Source organism: Scylla paramamosain, chromosome 25, assembly GCF_035594125.1.
Source record: "Scylla paramamosain isolate STU-SP2022 chromosome 25, ASM3559412v1, whole genome shotgun sequence".
NCBI lineage: Eukaryota > Metazoa > Arthropoda > Malacostraca > Decapoda > Portunidae > Scylla > Scylla paramamosain.
Genome location: NC_087175.1, coordinates 12,990,893 through 13,018,206, shown reverse-complemented (window position 1 = coordinate 13,018,206; position 27,314 = coordinate 12,990,893). Strand labels below are relative to the sequence as shown.

The window sequence follows — 27,314 nt, the reverse complement described above, 5'->3', positions numbered from 1 at the left end:
CTCAGGAGCCTTTCATAAGGTACCTTGTCAAATGCTTTACTATTCTAGATATAAGATATCATAATTATCTCCATTATCTACTGCCTCGTACACTTTACTGTAAAAACTTAACAAGTTTGTCAGGCAAGACTTTCCCTTCGTGAAGCCATGCTGTGACTGATTTATCAAGTTATGTTTGTCTAAATGTTCCCTAATGTTCCTGGCTATTATTGACTCTAACATTGACTCTACAACTGAAGTTAAGCTGACAGGTCTATAGTTAGACGCTAAAGTTTTATCTCCTTTCTTAAAGATGGGTACTACATTAGCCTGCCTCCACATTACTGGTACCTCACCCGACTCAAGTGATTTCCTAAAGACAGAAACTAACGGCTCACTAATAACCTCTTTGCATTCCTTAATTACTCTGGGATATATTTCATCTGGATCTGGTGTCTTGAACTTTTTTTAGCCTATCTATCACCTGTTCCACTATCTCCTTAGTTATGGAAATATCTGTCAGTTTCTCATTCTCATCTGCTCTAAACATCTGTTCACTATCTGGCATATCCTGCATGTTTTCCTGAGTGAAGACAGTTAAAAAATACTCACTCAGAATTTTGCTAATCTCCTCCCAGAACTAACCAGCTCCCCATCTGCTGCCTTTAATGGACCTATAGTATCCTTATTCTTCGTCCTGTGTACCTGATAAAATCCCTTGGGATCCGTCTCAGCATTCATAATTGCCCTTTGCTTTCCTCGTTAACTTCCTGACTGTTCTAACTAATTCATTATATTGTGACCTTAAACCTTCTTCACCTGCCCTTAATCTCTTATATATATATACTTCTCTTACGCCCTATATAATATTTTAACCTAGCAGTCATCCATTTAGGGTCAATTTTTTGTGATCTTACTGTCCTATACGGGATGTTTGCTAACTGACCTGTATGAACTTTATCTACGAAATATTTATACAATTCATCTACATTTACTTCACCCAATCCCCTCATCTCGGCCCCTACTATCCTCTCCACTCCCTCATCTACCCGACTCAACATCACCTCTCTCATTTCAGCATGACCTGACATTCCAACATACTCACACCTATCTTCCTCTCCTTCTCTCCTCCACCCCTTCCGGATGCATCTTCCCTCCTCTTGTCCTACACCCTCACACCTCACCTCACCTCTCTCATCTTGCCTTATCTCTTTCAACTCCGTCCCGGACCTGACCTCACCCTGCCTCCGTTGTCAGTCAACTCCTTGGAGGTACCTTTTTAATTCCTCAAAATCTGCTCTCCTAAAGTCAGGTATTTTACTAGTGTTTTTGCTTCTAAAAGTTTCTTCCCATTTTAAATTGTACCTAATTTCCCTATGGTCACTGTTACCTAGCTGTCCTCCAACCTCTACCTGCGTGACTGCTTCCTCCCTGTTAGTAAGAATTAAATCTAGAATATTATTCCCCCATGTGGGTTCTACGACTACCTGTTTTAAAAAATTATCCTGAATTACCTTAAGAAATTTTTCTTTTTCCCTGTTGCCCACCATCAGACTCCAGTCAATATTCCAAAAATTAAAATCTCCTACCACACATACCTGACTGTACCTGCCTGCTCTATTTATTTCCTGCCACAGTGAGGTGCTAATTTCCTTTGTACTGGTCGGTACACTACTCCGAGTACTACTGACTGTGATCCTTCCTTAATATCTACCCATATCGACTCTGCTTTGTTATCTGTTTTAATTCTACTGCTAATACAACACTGTAATGTGTCCCTAACGTATAACGCGACGCTTCCTCCTCTCCTGTTTTCCCTATCTTTATAGAAAAATGTATAACCATCTATCTTAACCTCTGGATTAAATACTTTTCCTGACATATCTAACCAAGTTTCAGTTAAAGCAATGATATGAAATTTCTCTACACACACTATTCCTCTAAGCAAGTCTATTTATTCAAAATTCTTCTACAGTTTGTGTAATAAACACTTAAACTATTTATCATCTTCCCTGACCTAGCTACCTTTCTAGATTTAACTAATTTGTCCTTCGTTTTCTCCTCACAACCCCTTCTTCACTCCCGACTAACGAAAAAAGCGCTGGAATGCAGTTACCTCCCGCTCGAGTGTTCCTGCCATAACACGAACACCCTGGCGTGATAAATGCACTCCATCCCTGGCGTACAAGGTGTCCCTACCATAGAAAAGGTCCCAGTTGTCGATGAACGTCCATCCATTACTCTTACAATGACTCGCGAGTCTGCGATTCACTGTAATAGTCCTGGACTCAGCACTGGAATGCAGTTACCTCCCGCTCGAGTGTTCCTGCCATAACACGAACACCCTGGCGTGATAAATGCACTCCATCCCTGGCGTACAAGGTGTCTCTACCATAGAAAAGGTCCCAGTTGTCGATGAACGTCCATCCATTACTCTTACAATGACTCGCGAGTCTGCGATTCACTGTAATAGTCCTGGACTCAGCACCAACTCCCCTCCTCGGCAATTCACCACATACCACGGGGATCCCTCCCTTGTCCCTAATCTTGTCCAAAGCCTGTCGAAACCTCCCGATAAGCTCCTCACTCCTGACCTTACTAAAGTCATTCCCTCCCGCAATGAGAAAAACAATGGGCTTTGTCCCATCTTTTTCCAGGCACGTGTTTAGCTACCTTCCCTTTCCCGGCCCCCGGCAAATACACCCTCGACCTACGCTTCCTATCCCTAGCAGTGCCTAACCTAACCTAACCTAACTTAAGTGCCTAACCTGACTATCACCAAACACAAGCACTCTACCTTGGGGCAGGGTAACTGCATCTGCCCCCTCCTTCTTGTCATCTCCCGCCCTGTCCACCTCCATCTCCTTCCCTTCCTCCAGCACACTGAAGGGATTCTTTGTCTCCACGCGAGGCGCCCTGAGGATCTTCACCCTCTTGGTTCCCTTGCACACAACCGACCACTGCTCCTCCGTCGCCTTACTAGGCAAGGTGACGGTGGGGCACGACCCTCCCACAGGTGCCGAGATCCTCTCACAGAACTCAGCCTGAGTTCCTCTGAGATCCTCTCACGAAACTCAGCCTGCACCTCCGAGATCCTTCGATGTCACTCAGTCTCCACCTCTGATACCTTCGCAACGAAGGCCTCGAGAACAGGAGAACAAACACAACCAGATGACTCAGCAACACAAGGCCACATGTCTACACTAGCCAGCTGTATTAGCGTCAGGTCACTGCTCACTAAACACCTCCTTTCACTAGGAACCCTGCCCTGAGACTGAGGAACCCTGACATGAGACTGAGGAACCCTGACCTGAGACGAACCCTGACCTGAAACTGGAACCCTGACCTCTATATTAGTTTCTAGATATCTTTTAGATCACCCTCCCTCCTCCTTATTATGAAATAGCAAGGTGCATGACAATGCAGTGTTGTCCATGTATCCATCTCCATCTCCCTCAGCGTCAATGTATGAAAAATAAAACATCCATCATTCATCAATAAATGAGTATTTAATAAGCAATGATCACGCTAGACATAACACTAGGTAGAAAATAAAGAGAACAATAATAAGATTTGCACATATGCATAACATTACAAACAGACACCTATCGAAACGATAATTACTCCCATTGAAGTCTCAAACACTGGATCAGAGGCTGCTGTCAATCCATCAGTAATCCAGCTGTGACCTCAATGAACGTTTCCCCTTTATGTTTCACAGCACAAGGGGATTTCACAGCCTACCATCTAAAGACAGCTCTCTTCCTTTACACAAAACTACATGCATACCCTACACTCAAAATTTTAAAATAAATATGGCGCCTCCTACTCAAACCTCGGAGCCTATGTCTGGGGAGGGAACCAAAAATATTCCCTGGTTGAACTGCTTTTCTGATATCGACCTGAAAGTGTCTTGATACCCGCCTCAACTTTCTTCATTGACTTGTACAACATTCGTAGCCTTAGATTTAATTTTCAATCTGTAGAACGCCACCTCTCCTCTGCTAAACCTCATCTTCTTTTCCTCACTGAAACACAAGTATGTGAGGCAGCTGACAATAGCCCTTTTCTGTTCCCTCCTACTTTCCTAATCCTCATTTTCAATCCAGAGTTGGATATTGCGTCCATGTGCACAATGACTTAATCTGCTCTTGTGCCCACACTCTTGAATCTTCCGAATTTTCCACCATCTGTTTATGACTACAGTATCACTCTCAAACTACATTATCTGTGTTGTACACCTCTCACCTAACTCCTCCGACTATAAAAATTCTTTGACTACTTAACTTCTAAAGTGTAGCACATTCTAACTCTTCCCTTTTGCGGAGATCTCCATTCTTGGAGACATCAATATTCACCAAGCTTTGTCTTTCCTCTCCCTTTACTGATCATCCTGGTGAACTAGCCTTTAACTTTGTTATCCTTCACGACCTAGAACAACTGGTGCAACACCTTATTTGTATTCCTGATCGTCTTGGATATACGTCCAACATTCTTTACCTTCTCCTGACCTAAAATCCTTTTGTTTATGTTGTCACCCTATCTTCTCCGATGGTCTCCTCCGATCACAATCTCATACCTGTATCTCAGGAACATAAGAACATAAGAAATAAGGGAAGCTGCAAGAAGCGACCAGGCTTACACGTGGCAGTCCCTGTATGAAATATACCTTCCTATTTCCACCTATCATCCCCATCCATAAACCCGTCTAATCTTCTCTTAAAACTCCCTGGTGTCTTAGCACTAACATGATTACTGAGTCCGTTCCACTCATCTACCACTCTATTTGAGAACCAATTTCTTCCTGTCTCTTTCTTAAGTCTAAATTTTTCAAGCTGGAACCCGTCATTTCTTGTTCTATCCTGGTTGTTGATCCTAAGAATTTTGCTTACATCCCCCTTGTTATAACCTTTATACCACTTAAAGACTTCTATCAGGTTTCCTTTTAACCTACGTCTCTCTAAACAATGTAAATCTTGTCCTATCTCTCAAATCCCTCCTCAGGATCCCCAAAGCGAAAGTGTCTCTTGCATTGATTTTTGCCTCTGTTAATTGGGGGGATTATTTAGATTTTTCCTTGGAATGACTACTGGTTCCGTGTCAGAGACACGTGTCTGTGTGTTGATCACATAACAAAGGTGATAGTGTCTGCCACGGAGGCGTACATTCCTCACTCTTTTTCTCGTCCTAAACCTTCCAAACATTAGTTTAACATAGCGTGTTCTCGTGCTATACATAATAGAGAGGTGGCCCAGAAAAGGTACTTGCGCCTTCTTCCATCACCCGAATCTCATGCACTTTATATTTCTTTCCTGAATCATAAGAACATAAGAACATAAGAAATAAGGGAAGCTGCAAGAAGCGACCAGGCTTACACGTGGCAGTCCCTGTATGAAACACTCCTACCTATTTCCATCTGTTATCCCCATCCATAAACTTGTCTAATCTTCTCTTAAAGCTCTCTAGTGTCCTGGCACTAACTACATGATTACTGAGTCCGTTCCACTCATCTACCACTCTATTTGAGAACCAATTTTTTCCTATCTCCTTCCTAAACCTAAATTTTTCAAGCTTGAACCCGTTATTTCTTGTTCTACCTTGGTTGCTGATCCTAAGAATTTTGCTTACATCTCCCTTGTTATAACCCTTATACCACTTAAAGACTTCTATCAGGTCCCCTCTTAACCTACGTCTCTCTAGAGAATGTAAATTTAACCGCTTCAACCTCGCTTCGTAAGGAATACTCCTCATCCCCTGAATCCTTTTAGTCATTCTCCTCTGTACTGATTCTAATAGACCTATATCTTTCCTGTAATGTGGGGACCAGAACTGCACAGCGTAGTCTAGATGAGGTCTGACCAGCGCCAAGTATAACTTTAATATTACTTCCGGCCTTCTACTTTTAACACTCCTAAAAATGAATCCTAGTACCCTATTTGCCTTGTTTCTGGCTTCTATGCATTGTTTCCCTAGACGGAGTTCAGAGCTAACTATAACTCCTAAATCTTTCTCGTACCCTGTACCTACCAGAGTTTGGGTGTTTAATGTGTACCTATTGTGTGGGTTTCCTCTACCTACGCTAAGCACTTTGCATTTATTGATATTAAATTGCATTTGCCATCTATCCGTCCATTCATTCATTCTATCTAAGTCTGTCTGCAAGGCGATGGCATCCGCTTCTGACCTAATTAATCTACCTATCTTTGTGTCATCCGCAAATTTACTAACATCGCTACTAATTCCACTATCCAAGTCATTGATATATATTAGAAATAATAATGGCCCTAATACTGATCCCTGTGGCACCCCACTAATGACATGACCCCACTCGGATTTCGAGCCGTTTATTAGCACTCTCTGTCGCCTGTTACCAAGCCATGACCCTATCCAACCTAACACCTTCCCATCTATCCCGTGCGCCCTAACCTTTCTCAGGAGCCTTTGATGGGGCACCTTGTCGAATGCTTTACTAAAGTCCAGATATAAGATATCATAACTATCACCATTATCTACTGCCTCGTACACCTTACTGTAAAAACTTAACAAGTTTGTCAGGCAAGACTTCCCCTTCGTGAAGCCATGCTGTGACTGATTTATCAAGTTATGTTTGTCTAAATGTTCCCTAATGTTCCTGGCTATTATTGACTCTAACATTTTACCTACAACTGAAGTTAAGCTGACAGGTCTATAATTAGACGCTAAAGTTTTATCCCCTTTCTTAAAGATGGGTACTACATTAGCCTGCCTCCACATTACTGGTACCTCACCCGACTCCAGTGATTTCCTAAAGACAGAAACTAACGGCTCACTAATAATCTTTTTACATTCCTTCAGTACTCTGGGATATATTTCATCAGGTCCTGGTGACTTGAACTTTTTTAGCCTATCTATCTCCTGCTCCACTATCTCCCTAGTTATGGAAATATCCGTCAGCTTCTCATACTCATCTGCTCTAAACACCTGTTCACTATCTGGCATATCCTGCATGTTTTCCTGAGTGAAGACAGTTAAAAAATAATCATTCAGAAGTTTACTAATCTCCTCCCCAGAACTAACCAGCTCCCCATCTGCTGCCTTTAATGGACCTACAGTATCCTTATTTTTCGTCCTGTATACCTGATAAAATCCCTTGGGGTCCGTCTTCGCCTGGCTGGCTACCTTTAATTCATAATTGTCCTTAGCTTTCCTCGTTAACTTCCTGACTGTTCTAACTAATTCATTATACTGTGTCCTTAAAACTTCCTCACCTGCCCTTAATCTCTTATATATACTTCTCTTACGCCCTATATAATGCTTTAACCTAGCAGTCATCCATTTAGGGTCATTTCATCCATTTAGGGTCATTTCATCCATTTAGGGTCATGCCAAATCTGTTCTCCAACTAGCCAAAAACTGCTTCATTAAAAGAAAATAACTCCCTCGTGATTTCTTGCACCTAACCAAAAACATCTCCAACAACTTTGCCTCTTCATATTTCACTCCTTTATTTCAACGTAATGACACCACTGTCATCTCATGTATTTTTAAAGCTGAACTCTTCGCTCATACCTTTGGTAAAATCGCTACCTTGAATGATTCAGAGCTTGTTCCTCCTCTTCTTCTATCCTCTGACTACTTCATGTTACCCAGTAAGATCATTCGCAGTGATGTTTACCATGTCTTCGTTGGAAAAGGAAGGCTTATGGACCTGATGGGGTTCCTCTTATTGTTCTCCGAAACTGTGCCTCCGTGCTTGCACCTTGTCTAGTCTAACTCTTCCAGTTCTGTCTACCTTTCCTTCTTGATGAAACTTTGCCTACACTCAGCCTGTTCCTAAAAAGGGTGACCGTTTTAGTCCCTCAAACTACCGTTGTATTCCTTTAATTTATTTTTTAATCTATCCTCAACAGAAAGATTCTTAAAAGTTCTATCACTTCACCTTATATCTGACTGCCAGTATGGGTTCCTTCGAGGCCACTCTACTGGTGATCTAATTTTCCTTTACTGAGTCTATCAGTAAAGGGATTTTAGTGAAACATATGTTGTTGAATTACTAATATCAAAAACTTTTCTAAGAGTCTGGCACAAAGCTTTGATTTCCATACAACCCTCTTACGGCTTCTATTCTTCCCTCGGTGACCTTGTCTCAAATTTCCTTTCTATTGCTATTGTGGTAGATGGTCACTGTTCTTCTAAGTCTATCAACCCTATGCTCTGCGGCATGGGTCGAAAACGACACACCTTAGCATATTTCCAAATTAAACGAAATTCTAAACAAGAGAGAGTTTTAGGAAATTATTCTTACTATGTCAATTAAAATTTGATAAGGAATGACCATGTAAAAAAATCTGCAATAAATATCGGTCTAATATATTGTATTTTATACTTTTCTTTCGATCGCTTACGATGCAATATGACAACAGACGAAAATCAGTGATCAATTAGTTGCCAGCAGTACGATAAATTTACCTGTGTATTTATTTATTTACTTTTTTTTTGTGTGTGTTTTTTGGTTTATAATTTTAAGTGTAGTTATTATTCTCTTTTCTGCAGTATTTCACTTTAAAAACATATGACTTGTAAATGATTGTGCATGTCGCACAATCAGGCAATATCAGTGTTTATGTTTGTGTTCTACTTTCTCTCCAGCATAATCTCACGATATAACTATAAAGACATAATGTGAGTGCTAAGTAAGTCCAGTAGCTCGGTTCAATCTCGTGTTGACACGATACATGGAAAAAAATCAAGTTAATTTTAACTGCTGTGCAAGGAACATGTTAGAGATGGGAGGCATATTTTCGAAAAGTGATAAGCTTCTCTCTCTCTCTCTCTCTCTCTCTCTCTCTCTCTCTCTCTCTGAGACATAGTAATCCCACTATTGTCGGTTACTGTGATTTGAGAGGTTGGGTGAGTGAGTGGCGGCTACATTGGAAGCGATTTCAGGTGGGAATTGCCATGGCAACGTACTCCCACCCTCCACTCCCCACAACCTACCCACCCGTATATCAGCTGTTTTACTGGACATTGAGTTCAAGGTCATCACAAGTTTATCACTAAAGCTCTGTATACATGCCACTCACGAGACTAGAAGATAAAGGGGAGAGAGGGAGAACGAGAGAGGAACGTGGGAAGGAGGATCATTGTTACAGACAGTGGTAGGATTACGATGACTGAGAGAGAGAGAGAGAGAGAGAGAGAGAGAGAGAGAGAGAGAGAGAGAGAGAGAGAGAGAGAGAGAGAGAGAGAGACGAAGGAAGAAAGATCATTATAACACAATAGTAGGATTACAATGACTCAGAGAGAGAGAGAGAGAGAGAGAGAGAGAGGCAGCAGCCAATCAAGAATTAGCCAGTCATGAAGTCACTGAAGTGGGTGGGAGGAGGGCAGATGGGGGTTAGCTAAGCTACCCTCTGCGAAATAAAGACCTTGCAACTTTTCGTAAATATTGTTGTGCACTCCCCATTTTCCGGCCTTCAAGCGTCTTCAGGTACACACTTACCACTGCAGCAGCCCAAGACGGTCAGCGCACACAACAGGAATCCACCACCGTTGTGGTAGTTAGACCCGTTTGGCTAGTGGGCGTGAGGCACGTACACGCGGTACCTGTCTGGACTCAACGGACTACTGAGAGGCGGGGGAGGAAGGGACAACAAAACACAGGCTCACTAGCACTCCTGTCTTTATTACCCACACAGAGCGGTACCACAGGGCACAAAGCACACTACAGCATAAGTCAGGGTCGCTCCACCAGCCCTCACTCTGCAAAGCGTCTCTGTCTTGGGTAATGCGTCTCACCTCACAGAACAGCTGCAGGTGCTCATCATGCCACAAGATCACAACTCGTACACAGCGTCGCTCAGCTAGCGACAAATACTCACTGTCTTAATCTGCCGGAGCATACTAACCTCATATCATGCCCCGGGGAGCAGTCACGTCGTTGCAACGGCAGGCGACCAGTGTCGTAGCAAAGAACGGGCACTTCTCTTGGTCTGGCGTCTTCTCTGTCTGTCTGATGTCATCTCTTCTCTCTCTCTGTTGTCCTCTTCTTTCTCTCATATATATATATATATATATATATATATATATATATATATATATATATATATATATATATATATATATATATATATATATATATATATATTCTCTCTTTCTTTGTCTCTGGTGTCCTCTTCTCTCTCTGTCTCCCTCTTGGAGACCGCTACAACCCCTTATATAGCGTTGGCCCCTTCGTGATTGGCCGGCGCGCTCCTGCTCTTTGGGCCAGTCACAGTATTTCCCGCCTCCGGTCTCAACCCGAAAAACGAGCTCACTCCTCACTGAATTCAGTGCTGCCAACGCCCATCTTCACTACTCGTGACACAGTGCTACCAACGTCATCCTCCCGTTGCAAAAATATGCACTGCAACGTGCAGACGAGAACTTATCAGCTTATGTGACTAGGTGCACTTACTGGGTGAATGATTGCTTAGTGCTTACAATGGACTCCACAGACACAGCCTCTGACTTTATGGACGAGCCTAACGAAGATTTTGGCATATGTGATACATAACGAAGCTGGTTTTGCCATGGAATTTGAAAGTGACGATGAAAATCCATCTAGTTACTTAAAGAAAATCAAAAGTGCACGCACCTATACATAAGTAAACTTTAAAAATTGCTGTCAGCATTATAAATAATTTGCGATGGATATATATGGGGTTCGAATTACTCAAAATGAGAAGCTCTATCTGATAAGGGTAAAAAAAAAACATGTTGAGACTCTTGAAAGAGTAAAATAATACTGGGAAAGGTCAAGTAGCAGTGGTCACTGGCCGCAAACAAATCGTAACTCTCGGGCTGCAAAAGAACTCTCTCAAAGCACCGAACGCGGCATTTCGAACGCCGAAATCTATTAATCTAGAGGATGTGTACAATTTTTCTTTCGCATAGAAACACTCTGTTACATTTTAATATTTCTAACATAACTTTCCGTTGCACAGGACTGGTTAATATCATTGGGGTTTGCTGTTGGGGAGGAGAAGTTTTCCTAACATTTACAATACGATTTCTTCTGATTTGGTCGACCTAACCCGAAGCACGGAATTGGAAAAGTGTTTAAAAAATCGAAAACGGCTACATTGCTATTAGTAAATACTAACACCACCCTATTTTGTCTACCTCTACAATGCAAGAAATCCAGTATTCTCAATCATTCTTCCCTTACTCTGGTAAACTCTGGAACCCCCTGCCTGCTTCTGTATTTTCTTCTTTCTATGACTTGAACTTTCTGTATCTAAATAAGCAATATACAGTATACAGTAATATAAGCAATATACAAAATGAATAAGCAATATACAGTATATATATATATATATATATATATATATATATATATATATATATATATATATATATATATATATATATATATATATATATATATATATATATATATATATATATATATATATATATATATATATATATATATATAACAAAACACAAACTTACAAATCAATCAGCTGATGATGTCAACAAAGCTTCAATATTTTGACAAAACTGTACTTTTGGATATTTCTGGATTTTATAGGAAACATTTTTTTTTTCATGCTTCATATGAAAATTCACACATCAAAGGACACTGGATTCAAACGATTTAAAGAAGCATGCATCCAAACGGGACGCCTCTGCATGAACGCCATCTATTGTCCTTACCGGGCGATTTGTTCATGCATAAGTTCGTCGATGGTCACAGCATTTTCGTTGAGATCTTCCTTTATTAGAGTCTTTGGGGAGGGCCCAAGGGATGGATGCAAGCAGCGCAAGTAAAGGATTTGTTTATGTTTAGGAAAACTGATCATACTGCTCCCAGCAACAATTTATGATACTTTATTACCTCAAAAAAGAACATTATTAACTCAAATATATAATTACTAATCTTTATTATTATATTTATGATAAAAAAAAAATACATCAAACAGCATTAGTTCGTAACATCTGATTTTTTCTAAGGTGTTATACACTATCACAATACTGGTTGTACATCGTTTGCGGGTAGATCATAAATATACGAAAAATATTGATTCCAAAATGCTAAGTAAAACTTGTGAAAAAATTTATTCCGCAATACATGTGCCTGACCATGATTCCGAGCGACCTACTAGATGGCGTTGCCACTCAGTGAACAAGCGTATTGTAGGTGAATCAGCCAACAGCATGGTGAGTGTGGTTCCTGTGAACTCTAACAGAATTTCTATTTACAGAGGGCTGTGACCTCATCCAGCGTTCTCTTTCTACGCACTCCTGACTGGACGCCGCCAGGGTGATACGAGCGTGGAAGGTACAATATAACGATCCCGACACTCCTTATCAAAGTCATTGTAAGATCTCAGAATAAACCTAAGAATTAATTGTGATATTATGTGATATATATATATATATATATATATATATATATATATATATATATATATATATATATATATATATATATATATATATATATATATATATATATATATATATATATATATATATATATATATATATATATATATATATATATATATATATATATATATATATATATATATATATATATAAAAATTCATGTTTAGGAATTCTCTGAACAGTCTCTAAAACAATGGTTCTCCAAGTAAAGACTGAGTCATTCCTTTGATGTGCCGTAACATCATCTTTAGATGATTTTGATATGAGTGATGAGAAATATATATATATATATATATATATATATATATATATATATATATATATATATATATATATATATATATATATATATATATATATATATATATATATATATATATATATATATACGTGTGTGTGTGTGTGTGTGTGTGTGTTGTTGATTTTTTTTATCAAGCTATTTAATTTGCTCTCCATATCTGTATCATTTGAGAGCCAGCAATACGAAAAGTTTGAGAATCAGAGTTCTAAAATTAATGGACAGGCACGATATTTTCTCTCCTCATATTTTAGACCTACGATAAAGTGAATATTCCTTCTATATTCTCTCTCTCTCTCTCTCTCTCTCTCTCTCTCTCTCTCTCTCTCTCTCTCTCTCTCTCTCTCTCTCATATAAAATCATACTTTCTCAAGTTATTTCTTTCAAACTTAATGATAACTCTTGTCCCTTACACTTGGTGCATTATTTTTTTTCCAGGAGTCCAGTATGGACAACCACCAGAACAAGAATGAATTCGTGGACCTGTACAACTGTATTCTGGATGACAATTATTCACTTACTGAACTGGAACATGTGCTGAATACAACTGATGAAGGATGTGGTATTTCTACCCAGCAGGGGATTGGTATTAATTACACAGTTCACCCAGAACACCTGATACAAGGCATTTTACCAATGGTGCCACCTGTTCAGGTTCCTGTGATGAACCCATCAGTTGCACAACCTGAAACACACAATGAACAGCAAATGCAACATTTAGAAAAGATGAGTTCGCAACAGCTGATGCGTACTGATGTTTCTCAGGTGAATCAGACTAAGGAAAAAAAGGGAAGAAATAAGAAACCCAAAGAGCCCAAAAAGTACCAGCAGACGACGCCCTTTAAGGACAGAAAACTTGAGCTTCAGAGGATCAATGCCATCAAGGCCAAGGAATACCGGGATAGGAAGAAACACATGGAAGCTGCTCTAAAGGCAGAGACAGTCCGTCTCCAGTTAGAGCTGAGGAACAATGATCTACAGAGGGATCAGCTGATAGAGGAGATAAACCGACTGCGTCAGGAAAATTACCAACTGAAAAAGGAACTGTCTTAAACTTAGCAACAAACCGGTAGAGAGAGAGAGAGAGAGAGAGAGAGAGAGAGAGAGAGAGAGAGAGAGAGAGAGAGAGAGAGAGAGAGAGAGAGAGAGAGAGAGAGAAATGCCCCAATGATTCATTGACAAGAATATCATGTTCAGATCATCACTATCATCGTCACCAAAATAATGTTACACCACTTCTATGACCACCAACATGATTATTGTCCCTGAACACCTAATGGGACCACAGCTACCGGTCGATGTCGGGCGGTAGCTGACTTGTTCAAAATTATATCTTAAGAAATCTTAATAACTGTCTAAGTTTTCAGGAAGTGATATGGAGCCAGTGACGTAGTTTCGAATGGTTGGACAATCTTTCTCATAATCAACAACATTAAATGAAACCTTGCTGGATAAATGAAATGTTCAAAAATGGTTCTATTCACTAATAATTCTAAGAATAATGTTTTTATTTCAGAATGAGGCAAAGTCAATGTTATGAGGCAATGAGACACCCGCTGAACTCTTCAGATCTTCACCCTGGCAACAATGAGTAAACTTCAGGAACCTGTCCCTTCATCTCATTCCGCGAGTGTAAGTCAATTTATATAATTTAGCAGCATACTGGCAGGATCTGGGTGATAAGTGCAAAGGCGACGTCTCGTATAGGATTGTGTGCTCTTGTCTCCTTGACCTGTGCTGTGGACGGACCACGCTCGTACACAGCTACCTTATATGAAGGGGAACATAGCCTTATTGTCATGACTACTACCTAGGTCCCTTTAATTCTAATATATATATATATATATATATATATATATATATATATATATATATATATATATATATATATATATATATATATATATATATATATATATATATATATATATATTCCTTATGAAGCAAGATTGAAGCTGTTCAATTTGCATTCTTTAGAGAGAAGTAGGTTAAGAGGGGACCTGATAGAAGTCTATAATTCGTATATGGGTTTTACCAAGTGGGACCTAAGCAAAATTCTTTGGATTAGTAACCAGGGTAGAACGAGAAATAACGGGTTCAAGCTGGAAAAAATTTGGGTTTAAAAAAGATAAAAAGAAAGTGGTTCCCAAATAGAGTGGTAGATGAATGGAACGGACTCAGTAACCAAATTGTTAGTGTTAAGTCATTAAGGAGCTTTAGGAGAAGATTAGACATATTTATGGATGGGGATGAAAGCGGAAATAGGGAAGTATGATTCATGTAGGGACTGCCACGTGTGCGCCTGATGGCTTCTTGCTGCTTCCCTTATTTGTTATGTTCTTATGTTATTATATTTATTTATTTACTTACTTATTAGGGTGTGGATGGTATTCCCAGTGAAGTGTCAAACACTGGATTAGAGGGTGCTGTGAACTCATTAATAATCCAGCTGTGACCTCACTGAACATTTCCCCTTTGTGTCTCACAACACAATGGGGCAGTCACAGCCTGCCTTCTAAAGACAACTCTCTTCCTTCACACTAAATACATGCACCTAATCACACACACACGCGCACACACAAATACACACACACACACACACCCTTCACTCAGCCTCGGAATCCCCGTCTAGGGAGGGTACCAAAAAATATCCCTAAGTCAGGCTGCTCATCTGGTATCGACCGCAAGTGTCTTCACGCCCCTATCAACTTTTTCTTCATGAACTTCTGCAACATTGACTCCTTAAATTTAATTTTTAATCTGTAGCCTACCATCTCTCCTATACTAAACCCCATCTTCTCCTCACTGAAACACAGGTGTATGAGGTAACTTACGTAGCCTCTTTTCTGTTCCCTCCTACTTACTCTATCCTCATTTTCATTTCAAAGTTGGATGTTGTGTCTATGTGCACAGTGACTCAACTTGCTCTCATGCCCACCCTCTTGAGTCTTTCGAATTTTCCACCGTCTGGCTATGACTACAGGTTCACTCTGAAACTAAATTTACTTGTGTTGTATATCTCTCACCTAACTCTTCTGACTATTAAAGCAATTTTTGACTACTTAATTCTGATTATGTTCCCTTTTGCAAAGGTCTCCATTCCTGGAGACTTCAATGTTAACCACCAGCTTTGGCTTTCCTCTCCTTTCACTGACCATTCTGGTGAACCAGCCATCCTCCACGACCTAGAACAACTGGTGCAACACCTATTCGTATTCCTGACCGTCTTGAAGATATTTTCAACATTTTTTTTTTTCTTAAATGCTCAACATTCTTGATCTTTTCTTAACCTCTGACCATTCTGCTTATGCTGTCACCCTATTTTCCCCATTAGGCTCCTCCGATCACAACCTCATATCTGTATCTTGTCCTATCGCCCCAATTCCTCCTCAGGATCTCCCAAAGCAGAGGTGTCTCTGGCATTTTGCATCTGCTAATTGGGAGGATCTGAGGTTATATTCTGATTTTTCTTGGAATGACTACTGCTTCCGTGTCAGAGACCCGTCTCTGTGTGCTGAACGCATAACGAATGTGATAGTGTATGGCTTGGAGGCATTTATTCTTCACTCTTTTTCTCGACCTAAATCTTCCAAACCTTGGCTTAACATAGCTTGTTCTGGTGCTATACATGATGAGAGGTGGCTCACAAAAGGTACTTGAGCTTTTCATCACCAGAATTTCATGTACTTTATATTCTGCCCGGAATCATGACAAGTCTGTTCTCCAAATAACCAAAATCTTTAAATATTAGAAAGTGCCAAAATCTCTCGAGATCTAACTCCCCTCTTGATTTCTGGCACCTGCCCAAAAACATCTCCAATAACTTTCTTTTTGTCATCTTTTCCCTCCTTTATTTCAACCTTATGACATTATTGCCATCTCATATTTCTAAAGCTGAACTCCTCGTTCAAACCTTTGCTAAAAACTGTACCTTAGATGATTCAGGGCTTGTTCCTCTCTCTTCTCCACCCTCCCAATACTTCATGCTACCCAATAAGATCCTTTGCAGTGATATATTTTTTTTATGCTCTTACTGGCCTTAATCCTCGTAAGGCTTATGGACATGATGGGGTTCCTCCTATTGTTCTCTGAAATTGAGCCTCTGTGCTTGCGCCTTGCCTAGTCAAACTCTTCCAATTATATCTATATTTCCTTCCTTCCTGCTGGAATTTTGCCTATATTCAGCCTGTTCCTGAAGAGAGTGTCTGTTCTAATCCCTCAAATTACCGTCCTATTGCTTAAATTTCCAGCCTGTCTAAAGTTTTTGAATATATTTTCAACAGGAATATTCTTAAACATCTATCACTTCATAACCTTATATCTGATCGCCGCTATGGGTTCCGTCGAGGCCGCTCTACTGGTGATCTCTTGGCTTTTCTTACTGAGTCTTGATCATCATCTTTTAGGGATTTTGATGAAACGTTTGCTGTTACCTTAGACATATCACACAAATCTTTGATTTTAAAACTACCCACGTACGACTTGTATTTTCCTCTCTCTGTAATTCCATCTGAATTTAATTATTTATTTTTTCTGAATGTTTTATTGATGCCGTGGTAGACGGTCACTGTTCTTCTCCTAAATCTATTAACAGTGGTGTTCCTCAGGGTTCTGTCCTGTCACCCACTCTCTTCCTACTATTCATCTTTTATCTAAACAAAACTTCTAGTCCTATCCACTCCTTCGCTGATGATACCACCATGCATTTTTCTACGTCTTTTCGTAGACGTCCAACCCTTCAGGAAGTAAACAGTTCACACAGGGAGGTCACAGTGCGTCTGACTTCTGATCTCTCTGAAATTTAATGTCTGGGACAGAGCAAACCTAGTATTATTCAGTGCCTGAAAAACTCGATTCCTCCATCAATCAACTCGACACAACCTTTCAGATATGTATTCCCTCCTTTTCACTGACACTTAACTGTCCCCCTCTTCTTCACTGAATAACCTCGGTCTATCCTTTACTTATAATCTAAATTGCAAACTTCACATGTTATCTTTAGCTAAAGTAGCTTCTATGAATTTAGGTGTTCCGATTCGTCTCTACCAGTTTTTCTCACTTCTCCAGCTGCCAACTCTGTACAGGGACCTTACCCGTCCATGTATGGAGTATATTTCACATGTATGGGAGGGTTCCACTCATACCACTCTTTTACATCGGGTGGAATCGCAAGCTTTCCATCTTATCAAGTCCTCTTTTCTAACTGATTGCCTTCAGCTCCTCTCTCATTGCTGCGATGTTCCATCTCTTGCTATCTTTTGCCACCGTTTTCATGCTAACTGCTCTTCTGATCTTGCTAACTACTTGTCTCCCCTCCTCCCGTGGCTTTGCTGTACAAGACTTTCTTCTTTCTCTCACCCCTATTCTGTGCACCTGTCTATATTAAGTGATAACCAGTATTCTCAATCATTCATCCCAGTCTCTGGTAAACTCTAGCTCCCTGCCTGCTTATGTATTTCTTCTTTCCTATGACTTGAAGTCTTTCAGGAGGGAGGTTTCAAGATACTTATCCTTTAATGTTTGGAGACCGCTTTTGACTCGGTGGGCTTTTTTTTTTTTTATTATAATTTTGTTGCCTTTTGGCCAGTGCCTCTCCTACATAAAAAAAATAAATAAATAAATAAAATAAATTAATAAAAAGGAACGTGAAAAGAGGTCTCCCGATCAATGATAGCTATCTGAAAGCAAGGAAAAGTAGGTAACTACTGTCTTGCTCATAGCACACAGTAAGAACCCGTGCATTCACTTCTTATGTAATACAAAGTCGATCACGACCTCAATCATTGAAACTAAAACAGCCTTGTCTTCCTCAGATAGAAAGCTGCTGCTGCTGATGTGCTGGAAACTGACGATCCAAGAGATTTTCAGACAGATCCTCACGACGGACTAACCTTTTTGCTTGTTTTCACCACTTACGAGGTAACTCTTTCAGGTATTTTATATTTCGTAATGGACTTTGAGGTAACATGGAGTAATATTTGGGTTTTCAATGTTCATAATCTCAAAATCATGTATTCCCTTCCAAATCAAAATTCGCCACCACAGCCTTTGATCTGAAAGCACTAGTGAGATACTGTACTGATAGATCTACATAAAAAAAAAAAAAAAGTAAATAAAAAGATAGCAATACATGCATTTGGTAATGGAGAGCATAACTACTACCAAAGCTGTCTTTACTATGTCAAATTTGTTCTCAGTGGTGTAAAAGAAATGTCAGGAAAAAAGTCACAAAAGAGATGCCAGTTAATGAAAATGATTATTCTGCTAACCAGAAAAATGGCATAGTACTTCATGAACCTTCTGATATGCTGCTCAATTTTGGCCTGAGTAAGAGTTCTGCCTCTCATCCTGTTTCGAGAAGAGGCAATGTTGAAAAGCCCACTATGGTCTCTTGATTGACTGACTGAAAGTTTTCATGTTGGCATTATGGTCGCTAACACTTTATATTTACAGGTTATTGTTAGAATGATCTCAATATACTCCCTATTGTAAAGAAAACTTTACTATCCAGCATAAGCATATATATATATATATATATATATATATATATATATATATATATATATATATATATATATATATATATATATATATATATATATATATATATATATATATATATATATATCAGTGGTTCCCAAAGTGGCAGTCCGAAGTCCCAAAGTCAGTCCGAAGTCGAAGTCAGAAGTTCGAACGTTTGTTTGACGATTTGTACACAACACGTGCAGCAGGACGAGTCAGTGGACGACGCATCAGGGTCCGGTTACCGCACGCCGCTCTGGCCCAGTCAGATCCGACAGCATATGACTACAAAGCTTGAAATTTATAATTTCAAGCTTGTAATGTTCAGAATTTTATCATATAATAAAGATATCATGGAAGGACGCCAAAGGGTTTTACCATTAAATTTAATTTGGAAGTGTTTCTGTGCTAAGGCTGTCCTTGCACATGCTTGCACCACTCTTCACAGGAGTATTTGGTGATGGTTAAGGGAGGTGGTGGTTAGGGTGGTGCATTCACTGATTTATATTGTTACGAATGTATATGACTTTGTACCTGTGTGTGCATGTGTGTGTGTGTGTGTGTGTGTGTGTGTGTGTGTGTGTGTGTGTGTGTGTATGTGCGTGATCGCGCGTGTGTCATTGTGTGGGTGGCGAGGTGTTTGTTTCCATATGTGTCTTTGTGTGTGGTGGTGGGGGGGGCGCTAGGAATTCGCCGGGGAGCCAAGGGGGCGCCAGCCTGCAAAAGTTTGGGAACCACTGATATATATATATATATATATATATATATATATATATATATATATATATATATATATATATATATATATATATATATATATATATATATATATATATATATATATATAAGTTTCAACAAGTTGAAGTGCTTGAACAGAGGGTCAATGTGGGCGTAGCGATGTCTGTAGGACATGACTCGTATTAATTTCTTCTGGATGATAAAGAGATTCTCAACGTAAGTATTCCCCCTCCCTATATGACTGAGCCACATAAAAAGAGTGGATATGCTAATGATAGGTAAATATTTCTTAGACAATCTGTTGTGATGTTATTTCTTACCTTGTATAATATACCAATTAGTTTATTAAGTTTAATAATGACTTCATGTACATGCTCTTTAAGTTTTAGCTCTTTAAGTTTTATTGTCAATAATAACCTCTAAGAATTTGCAAACTCCAACTTGCTGGAGTGAAAAGTCATTAATACAGGCATTTTTGTTCGGTGTTTCCATCATTAAAGATGATACTATTAAATAAGTTTTATAAATATTTAATGTTAATTTATTACTTTAATTTCAATTAGAAACTTTAGTTAATCCAACATTTAATGTATTAGATATGTAATTTATATTTTGCCCCTAAATAAAAATTGTTGTCATCCACAAATAGAAGAAATTAATCCAACTAGAAACTTTAGTTAATTCAACATTTAACGTATTCTGTACGTAATTTATATTTTGTCCCTGAATAAAAATTGTTGTCATCCACAAATAGAAGAAATTAATGTACAATAAAAACAAAATAGGGCCCAAAATGGATCCTTGAGGCACTCCACAGTTAACGGAGGTATATGAGGAAAAACGAGTTATTTATACTGAAATGTTTTCTGAAACTTAGGTAATTGCTGAGTTATTTAAGTAGTGTGTCGCAGTTGCCATATACTTTATTTTTTTTTCTAATAAAATGGAGTGGGAAATTATATCAAATGCTTTTGATAGGTCACAGAAAACATATCTGATGTCCCTTGTTATCAATAGTGTTGTTTGTGTGTTGACAAAATTTATGAAGAGCAAGGTCGGTGGAGAAGTTAGGGCGAAACCGGAATTGATTATCTGTTAGGATAGAATGTTCATATATGTAATGCATTAGCCTGTTGACTACAACTTTCTCAAAAATTTTGTTAAAGGTGGGAAGGATAGAAGTTGGTCTGTGGTCATGATTTATTTTATCACCTTTTTTTTTTTTTTTTCATGGATAGGAGTAACCCTTGCAATTTGCAGATGTTCAGGAAAACAACCTTCATTAAAAGACCTTTTAATCATATAAAGAAGGAAGAGTGAAATTTCAGTGGAACAAGGCTTAGTGACCTTCAAATTAATGTCATCAAATCCTAGAGCAGTTAATTTAAGGTTGCTGTATATAGTTTTTATTTCTAAAAGTGTTGTCGGGCGAAGAAAAAAGGAAAATGGAGCGGGTTCGGGCAAATATGAAGCATAAGAGACAAGAGTTTGTGGGATATTCATGGCTTAGTTGTTTTTAATATTACAAAAGTAATCATTACATGATTCAGCTTTTTTTTTTGTTCTAACTTAAAGTGCTGTTTTGAAAAGTCAAGATCTGGCAATTTATTACTAGATTTGTCCATAAGAGGGTTTATAATATTCAGCTTTCTTCTAATTTCCCACACTGTCCTGTAATTCAGATTTATAATAATTATATTTTGCAATTCTTATTATAGATGTGAGTGTATTCCTGTATTGTTTAAATATCTTTTCATACGTAAGTGACCACTTAGCATACACTTATGGTGGTTACTCACGTTAAATATACTAATACTTCTGGAGTCACTTAAATTACTAAATGGAAGAAAACACTGGTTAACAGACATTTGTACAAGTTATTGCAGGCGTTTTACTGGCTTATTAACCATCTACTGCCGCCTGTGTCCACGCGAGGACGTCCTCGTAGTACGCTGTGTGGTGCTGTGGGGTTCCAATCCTGCCGGGGCGACCAGACGTAGATGTTCCATCATCACCAACAGTCGCAGGACTGCTCAACACGAGCTCCCAGGCACCAACAGCAACCACATCAGTGACGTCACCACGCATCATGTTCTCAGCACCGACTACACTACATCGCCACAGACAGAAGTGTCAGTAGGTGCAGCACTGCTCTTCTGGCTCGACCTGCGGCCACGAGTGGCAGCACCACTACCGTCGCCGCCACGAGCAGGTGTGCCAGGGTGTTCATTCGTGGTGGCCTCGTCACCGTCACCACGAGCAAGTGTTCCGAAAGAGGCAGTGGCGCCGTTCCGAAATGCCTCGACTGAAGCTTTCTGCGCAGGCACATTGGTGCTATTCTTGATGATCAGCTTCGTGTGGCGGAAATTTGCTATTTTGCTTTGGCTCCTTGCTTCTTTGAACTGGGGATTTGAGCTCTCTTGATGTTTTGTGAGGACGGACACAAATCTTCATTGATGAAAATCTTTGTTCCTTTAAGCTTGTAAACGTTTCTCATCACGGCCTCTCTGTCGCAGTATCTTGTGAAACGAGCGATGATGGGCCGGGTGCGGTTTTCGAAGCGCTGGCCCATTCTATGTGCTCGTTCCAGCTGCATGTCGGGTAGTTCAAGCTTGTCCTCCAGCAATTTCGCAACCTCTGTCGCCGCTTGTTCCCAGGTCTCATCTTGGAGGTTGTTACGACGACTGTGGTCTTCCTGATAATTACATATCTCTGGAAGGTCCTTGATATGCTGAAGGTTCTGCAGTAGTTCGTCATTTAACTGTTTAAGGTTTTCCTTGTTCTCTCTTTCTCGCTGCTTCGCTTCTTGCTTCAAAACGCCACTTCCTTCTAGGTGAATTCCAGGCTCTTCATCACTTCTCTTACAGTATCAAGTACTATTTACAACTATCTTTTGAAAAGCATCGCTATTAAAAGAAAATCTGTGCAAAACTTATTCCATATTACGCATACTACGAGTACTTTTTGAGCACACAATTTTAAACTTGTAAGGGCTTGGATACTCCTGCTAACCTTAGCTCCACGACTTAACAATTTCTGGACTTCATGTCCTATAGCCAGTTTTGAAAAATGAAATATCAATGAAATATTTGATGGAAATACATTTGACAATTTTAACACTTTGATGATGTCTCCGAACAAAACTCACAACCAACTTATCCATTCTCTCTCTCTCTCTCTCTCTCTCTCTCTCTCTCTCTCTCTCTCTCTCTCTCTCTCTCTCTCTCTCTCTCTTTATATATATATATATATATATATATATATATATATATATATATATATATATATATATATATATATATATATATATATATATATATATATATATATATATATATATATATATATATATATATTCTCTCTCTCTCTCTCTCTCTCTCTCTCTCTCTCTCTCTCTCTCTCTCTCTCTCTCTCTCTCTCTCTCTCTCTATATATATATATATATATATATATATATTCTCTCTCTCTCTCTCTCTCTCTCTCTCTCTCTCTCTCTCTCTCTCTCTCTCTCTCTCTCTCTCTCTCCTGTGCAGAAGCGGCTCTAGCTTGGCCAATGGCAACAAAACGGGCGAAAAAAAAAAATAAATAAAAGCTTACTGAAGGTTCAAGTTTGTACACAGACGGTCCGAAAGGAGAGCGACGCAAAGTGGCAGGGTTCTCTGAGGTTATTTGTAGGTAAAAAAAAAAAAAAAAAAAGTGAAATTTAAATAACTATGATTTTCCATGTGAAAATGTATTACATAATAATTCACCATGGAGTACATCTTCAAAATACAACTTTCAGAACTATGAAATTGATACATTCAAATGTAAATGAAATCTGATGACATGGCGGCTACATCTTTCCATTTTTATTGATTGATCAATATAAATATTCATACTTCATCATCGCATTTCTTTCAGCAGTGCATTTCTCGTACCAGCTGTAAACGGAGGAGAGTTGCCAGCAAAATGAGCACTTTTTCTTCACTTCACTCAAATAGAGTACCTTCACTTGTGACTTCAGCCAAGTTGGGATCTGCAAACCAGCATGGACCTTCAGGATTCGCTAACAGTCCTCAAGCAGGCATGCAAATATAAATCTGGTGTGGGGCTGGCTGATCTCCGGTATTCCGGTCGAAATGTTTTGTTTTTCCTATGATTTACTGAGCACTTGCATCTAACTTTGAACCGTTAGCTTTTTATCGTAGCTACTCGTGAAATATATCATGAGATTTCCTTTCCTCAAAAGTTGATTTTCTTTTCCAATTATCAGATGCCCTTTAATGATAAATTTTTGTTGTTGTTGTTGTTGTTGTTGTTGTTGTTGTTGTTGTTGTTATTGCTGTTGTTGTTGTTGTTGTTGTTTTTGTTGTTGTTATTGTTGTTGTTGTTATTGTTGTTTTTGCTGTTATTGTTTTTGTTGTTATTGTTTTTGTTGTTGTTATTGTTGTTGTTGTTGTTGTTGTTGTTGATGTTGTTGATGTTGTTGTTGTTGTTTTTGTTGTTGTTATTGTTGTTGCTGCTGCTGCTGCTGCAGCTGCTGCTACTTTTGTTCCTGCTACTACTGTTGCTGTTATATATATATATATATATATATATATATATATATATATATATATATATATATATATATATATATATATATATATATATATATATATATATATATATATATATATATATATATATATATATATATATATATATATATATATATATATAAAACGCCTCGTTTATAAATAAATAAAAAAAAATCCTGAAAGCGACACAAACGCTGGCTTGACGGTGGCGTCATGAAGCGTGATGTACAGCTGATAGGACATAACACGATATTATATTTTTTCACTCTTATGATACTTCATAATTTTATGTAATTATTATATTATTAATTCCTTAACCTCTCATTAATATACCATATAAATAAGAATGGATAAAAATGTCTGTATGTCATCTCATCTCTGGGCAGTAATTGTAAAGGATGTTACTTATTTATTTATATTACTGAAAGAAAACGAACGATTTTGAATAACAGCAACAGTAGTAGTTATCCTCCTACTACTGTTGCTGTTATTCAAAATCGTTCGTTTTCTTTCAGTAATATAAATAAATAACTAACATCCTTTACAATTACTGCCCAGAGATGAGATGACATACAGACATTTTTATCCATTCTTATTTATATGGTATATTAATGAGAGGTTAAGGAATTAATAATATAATAATTACATAAAATTATGAAGTATCATAAGAGTGAAAAAATATAATATCGTGTTATGTCCTATCAGCTGTACATCACGCTTCATGACGCCACCGTCAAGCCAGCGTTTGTGTCGCTTTCAGGATTTTTTTTAATTTATTTATAAACGAGGCGTTTTATATATATATATATATATATATATATATATATATATATATATATATATATATATATATATATATATATATATATATATATATATATATATATATATATATATATATATATATATATATATATATATATATATATATATATATATATATATATATATATATATATATATATATATATATATATATATACTCGTATATACAATTCTTGCCCAAACCAGAAAGAAGGGATAAATTCTGTGTGGAAAGGTTTCGATATGGCGTCAGAGCGGCAGAAATAGGTAGTCATAAACTACATCATACTTGACTGTTCACTAGTAATTGGGCCTTTTCCAAGTGAGATCTAAGGCTGATTTTTGGAAGAATTGAATAAAATGCTTAAAATGAGTATAGGAACGTCAAACAAAAAAATAACAAACTCTTCCTAGTGATATAAGGAATGTGTTTATGAGCAAATTCGTCAACATAGGTCATGAATGAGCGACAATTATCGAATCATAAGTCACCAAGAAAGACATAAAATCTATAATAATTTCCAGGAATATTGGAATTTCAAACTAAAAACGCATACATACATAGTCCATGTAGTCTATATTAATATGTAATACAACTGAGATATCTTCATTCAACGGATTTGACGTAATAACTACCAGAAGTCCTATAGGAATAAAAAAAAATCACCATGCTGAATTGTTTTATATAGACTGTGGATGTCTTGCAGGATGAACAAGTCACTGTCCTGCAGGATGAATAACTTTCTTGCAGGATTAAAAAAATTGTATTGCAACAGCTTTTGGATAGAAAAAAAAGGATCACTGTTGAATGATTTCACTCAGAGGATGGCAGTCTTGTAAAATGAACCAGTCAGTGACTAGCAGAGAGAGAGAGAGAGAGAGAGAGAGAGAGAGAGAGAGAGAGAGAGAGAGAGAGAGAGAGAGAGAGCACTGTCATGCAGGGGGAGAAATCACTGTGCTCCACGAAAATCTCTGTCCTGCAACAGGAACAAGTAACTCCCTTGAAGAGAAGGAAACACAGGTCACTGTCATTCAGGGGAGAAATAACTTTGCTGCACGAAAAAAAAAAAAAAATCCTGCAGTAGGAACATTTAACTGCCTTAAAGAGAAACACAAGAAATAGCTTTCTTGCAAAAAAAGAAAAAAAAAGTCCTGCAGTAAGAACATGTAATTCCCTTAAAGAGAGACACAAGTCACTGTCTTCTAAGAAGTAGTCATATTGTATAAAACATCTAAATTTAAATTGCAGCAGGACGGATGGCAAAGTACTAAAGTATTGCGGGAGGTATCTAATCCATGCAGATAATGCATTAATCCTAATATAATAATAATAATAATATAATAATATAATATAATATATAATATAATATAATATAATAATATAATATAATAATAATATAATAATTAATACTAATAATATACTATCAGAATTACATAGCACTGACATGAAATTTCAAATCACCAATGGTCAAAATCTATCTTTTCTTTAGAGCTCCTATCTCACTTAGTACAGCTTAAAACAAATAATGAATATTATATTATTATAATAACTATATTCTATGACATCACTGTAAAGAAAAAAAATTGAGTTGTTAGGATGAAGCGATACATCCTTTAGTATTGTCCTAATACAAGGTTTTTTTTTTTTTACCTACAACGGCCAGGGTTTTTCTTCACTTTATAATTAGTGCTAATTGAAATAAGTATTGACTGGAACAATTTGCTCTGACAACAGTAAAAAAAAAAAAAAAACTGAAAGGATAAACAGACACATTTTTTTTTTTGCATACTTACAACTAAGAAACAGGGTTGATGTGTTGCTTGCACTAGTGACACTGGGTGACTGCCAGTAGACTGAGTGCTCTCACAGTACTATGATGATGCCCACCAGATTGTGAAATAGTTTCACTAAAGTCCATATACCGCTTATATGACATTTCATCACAAATCTGAGTATAATATTTATTCAGGAGAGTTTATTCTACAAGAGGAGATTG

At 38.0% G+C, this 27,314-nt stretch overlaps 1 protein-coding gene across 28 annotated transcripts in view; it reads left to right on the top strand.

The window, feature by feature from the left end:
• The window catches only part of LOC135113213 (uncharacterized), a 47,683-nt gene that overhangs the window by 16,060 nt on the left and 4,309 nt on the right, over positions 1-27,314 (top strand). For 2 of the 28 annotated variants that reach the window (XM_064028368.1, XM_064028357.1), the window contains exons 2-8: positions 12,207-12,283; positions 13,130-13,760; positions 14,208-14,323; positions 18,505-18,610; positions 19,323-22,163; positions 23,485-23,626; positions 23,855-24,181. In XM_064028368.1, coding sequence (XP_063884438.1) covers positions 13,139-13,744 — 606 coding nt within the window. In that variant the 5' untranslated portion in view covers positions 12,207-12,283; positions 13,130-13,138 and the 3' untranslated portion in view covers positions 13,745-13,760; positions 14,208-14,323; positions 18,505-18,610; ... (1 more) ...; positions 23,485-23,626; positions 23,855-24,181. Of the gene's footprint in view, positions 1-12,206; positions 12,324-13,129; positions 13,761-14,207; positions 14,324-18,504; positions 18,611-19,322; positions 22,164-22,467; positions 23,071-23,484; positions 23,627-23,854; positions 24,182-27,314 lie in introns of those variants that run through there. The other 26 variants (XM_064028378.1, XM_064028360.1, XR_010274759.1 and 23 more) reach the window with 26 other exon arrangements.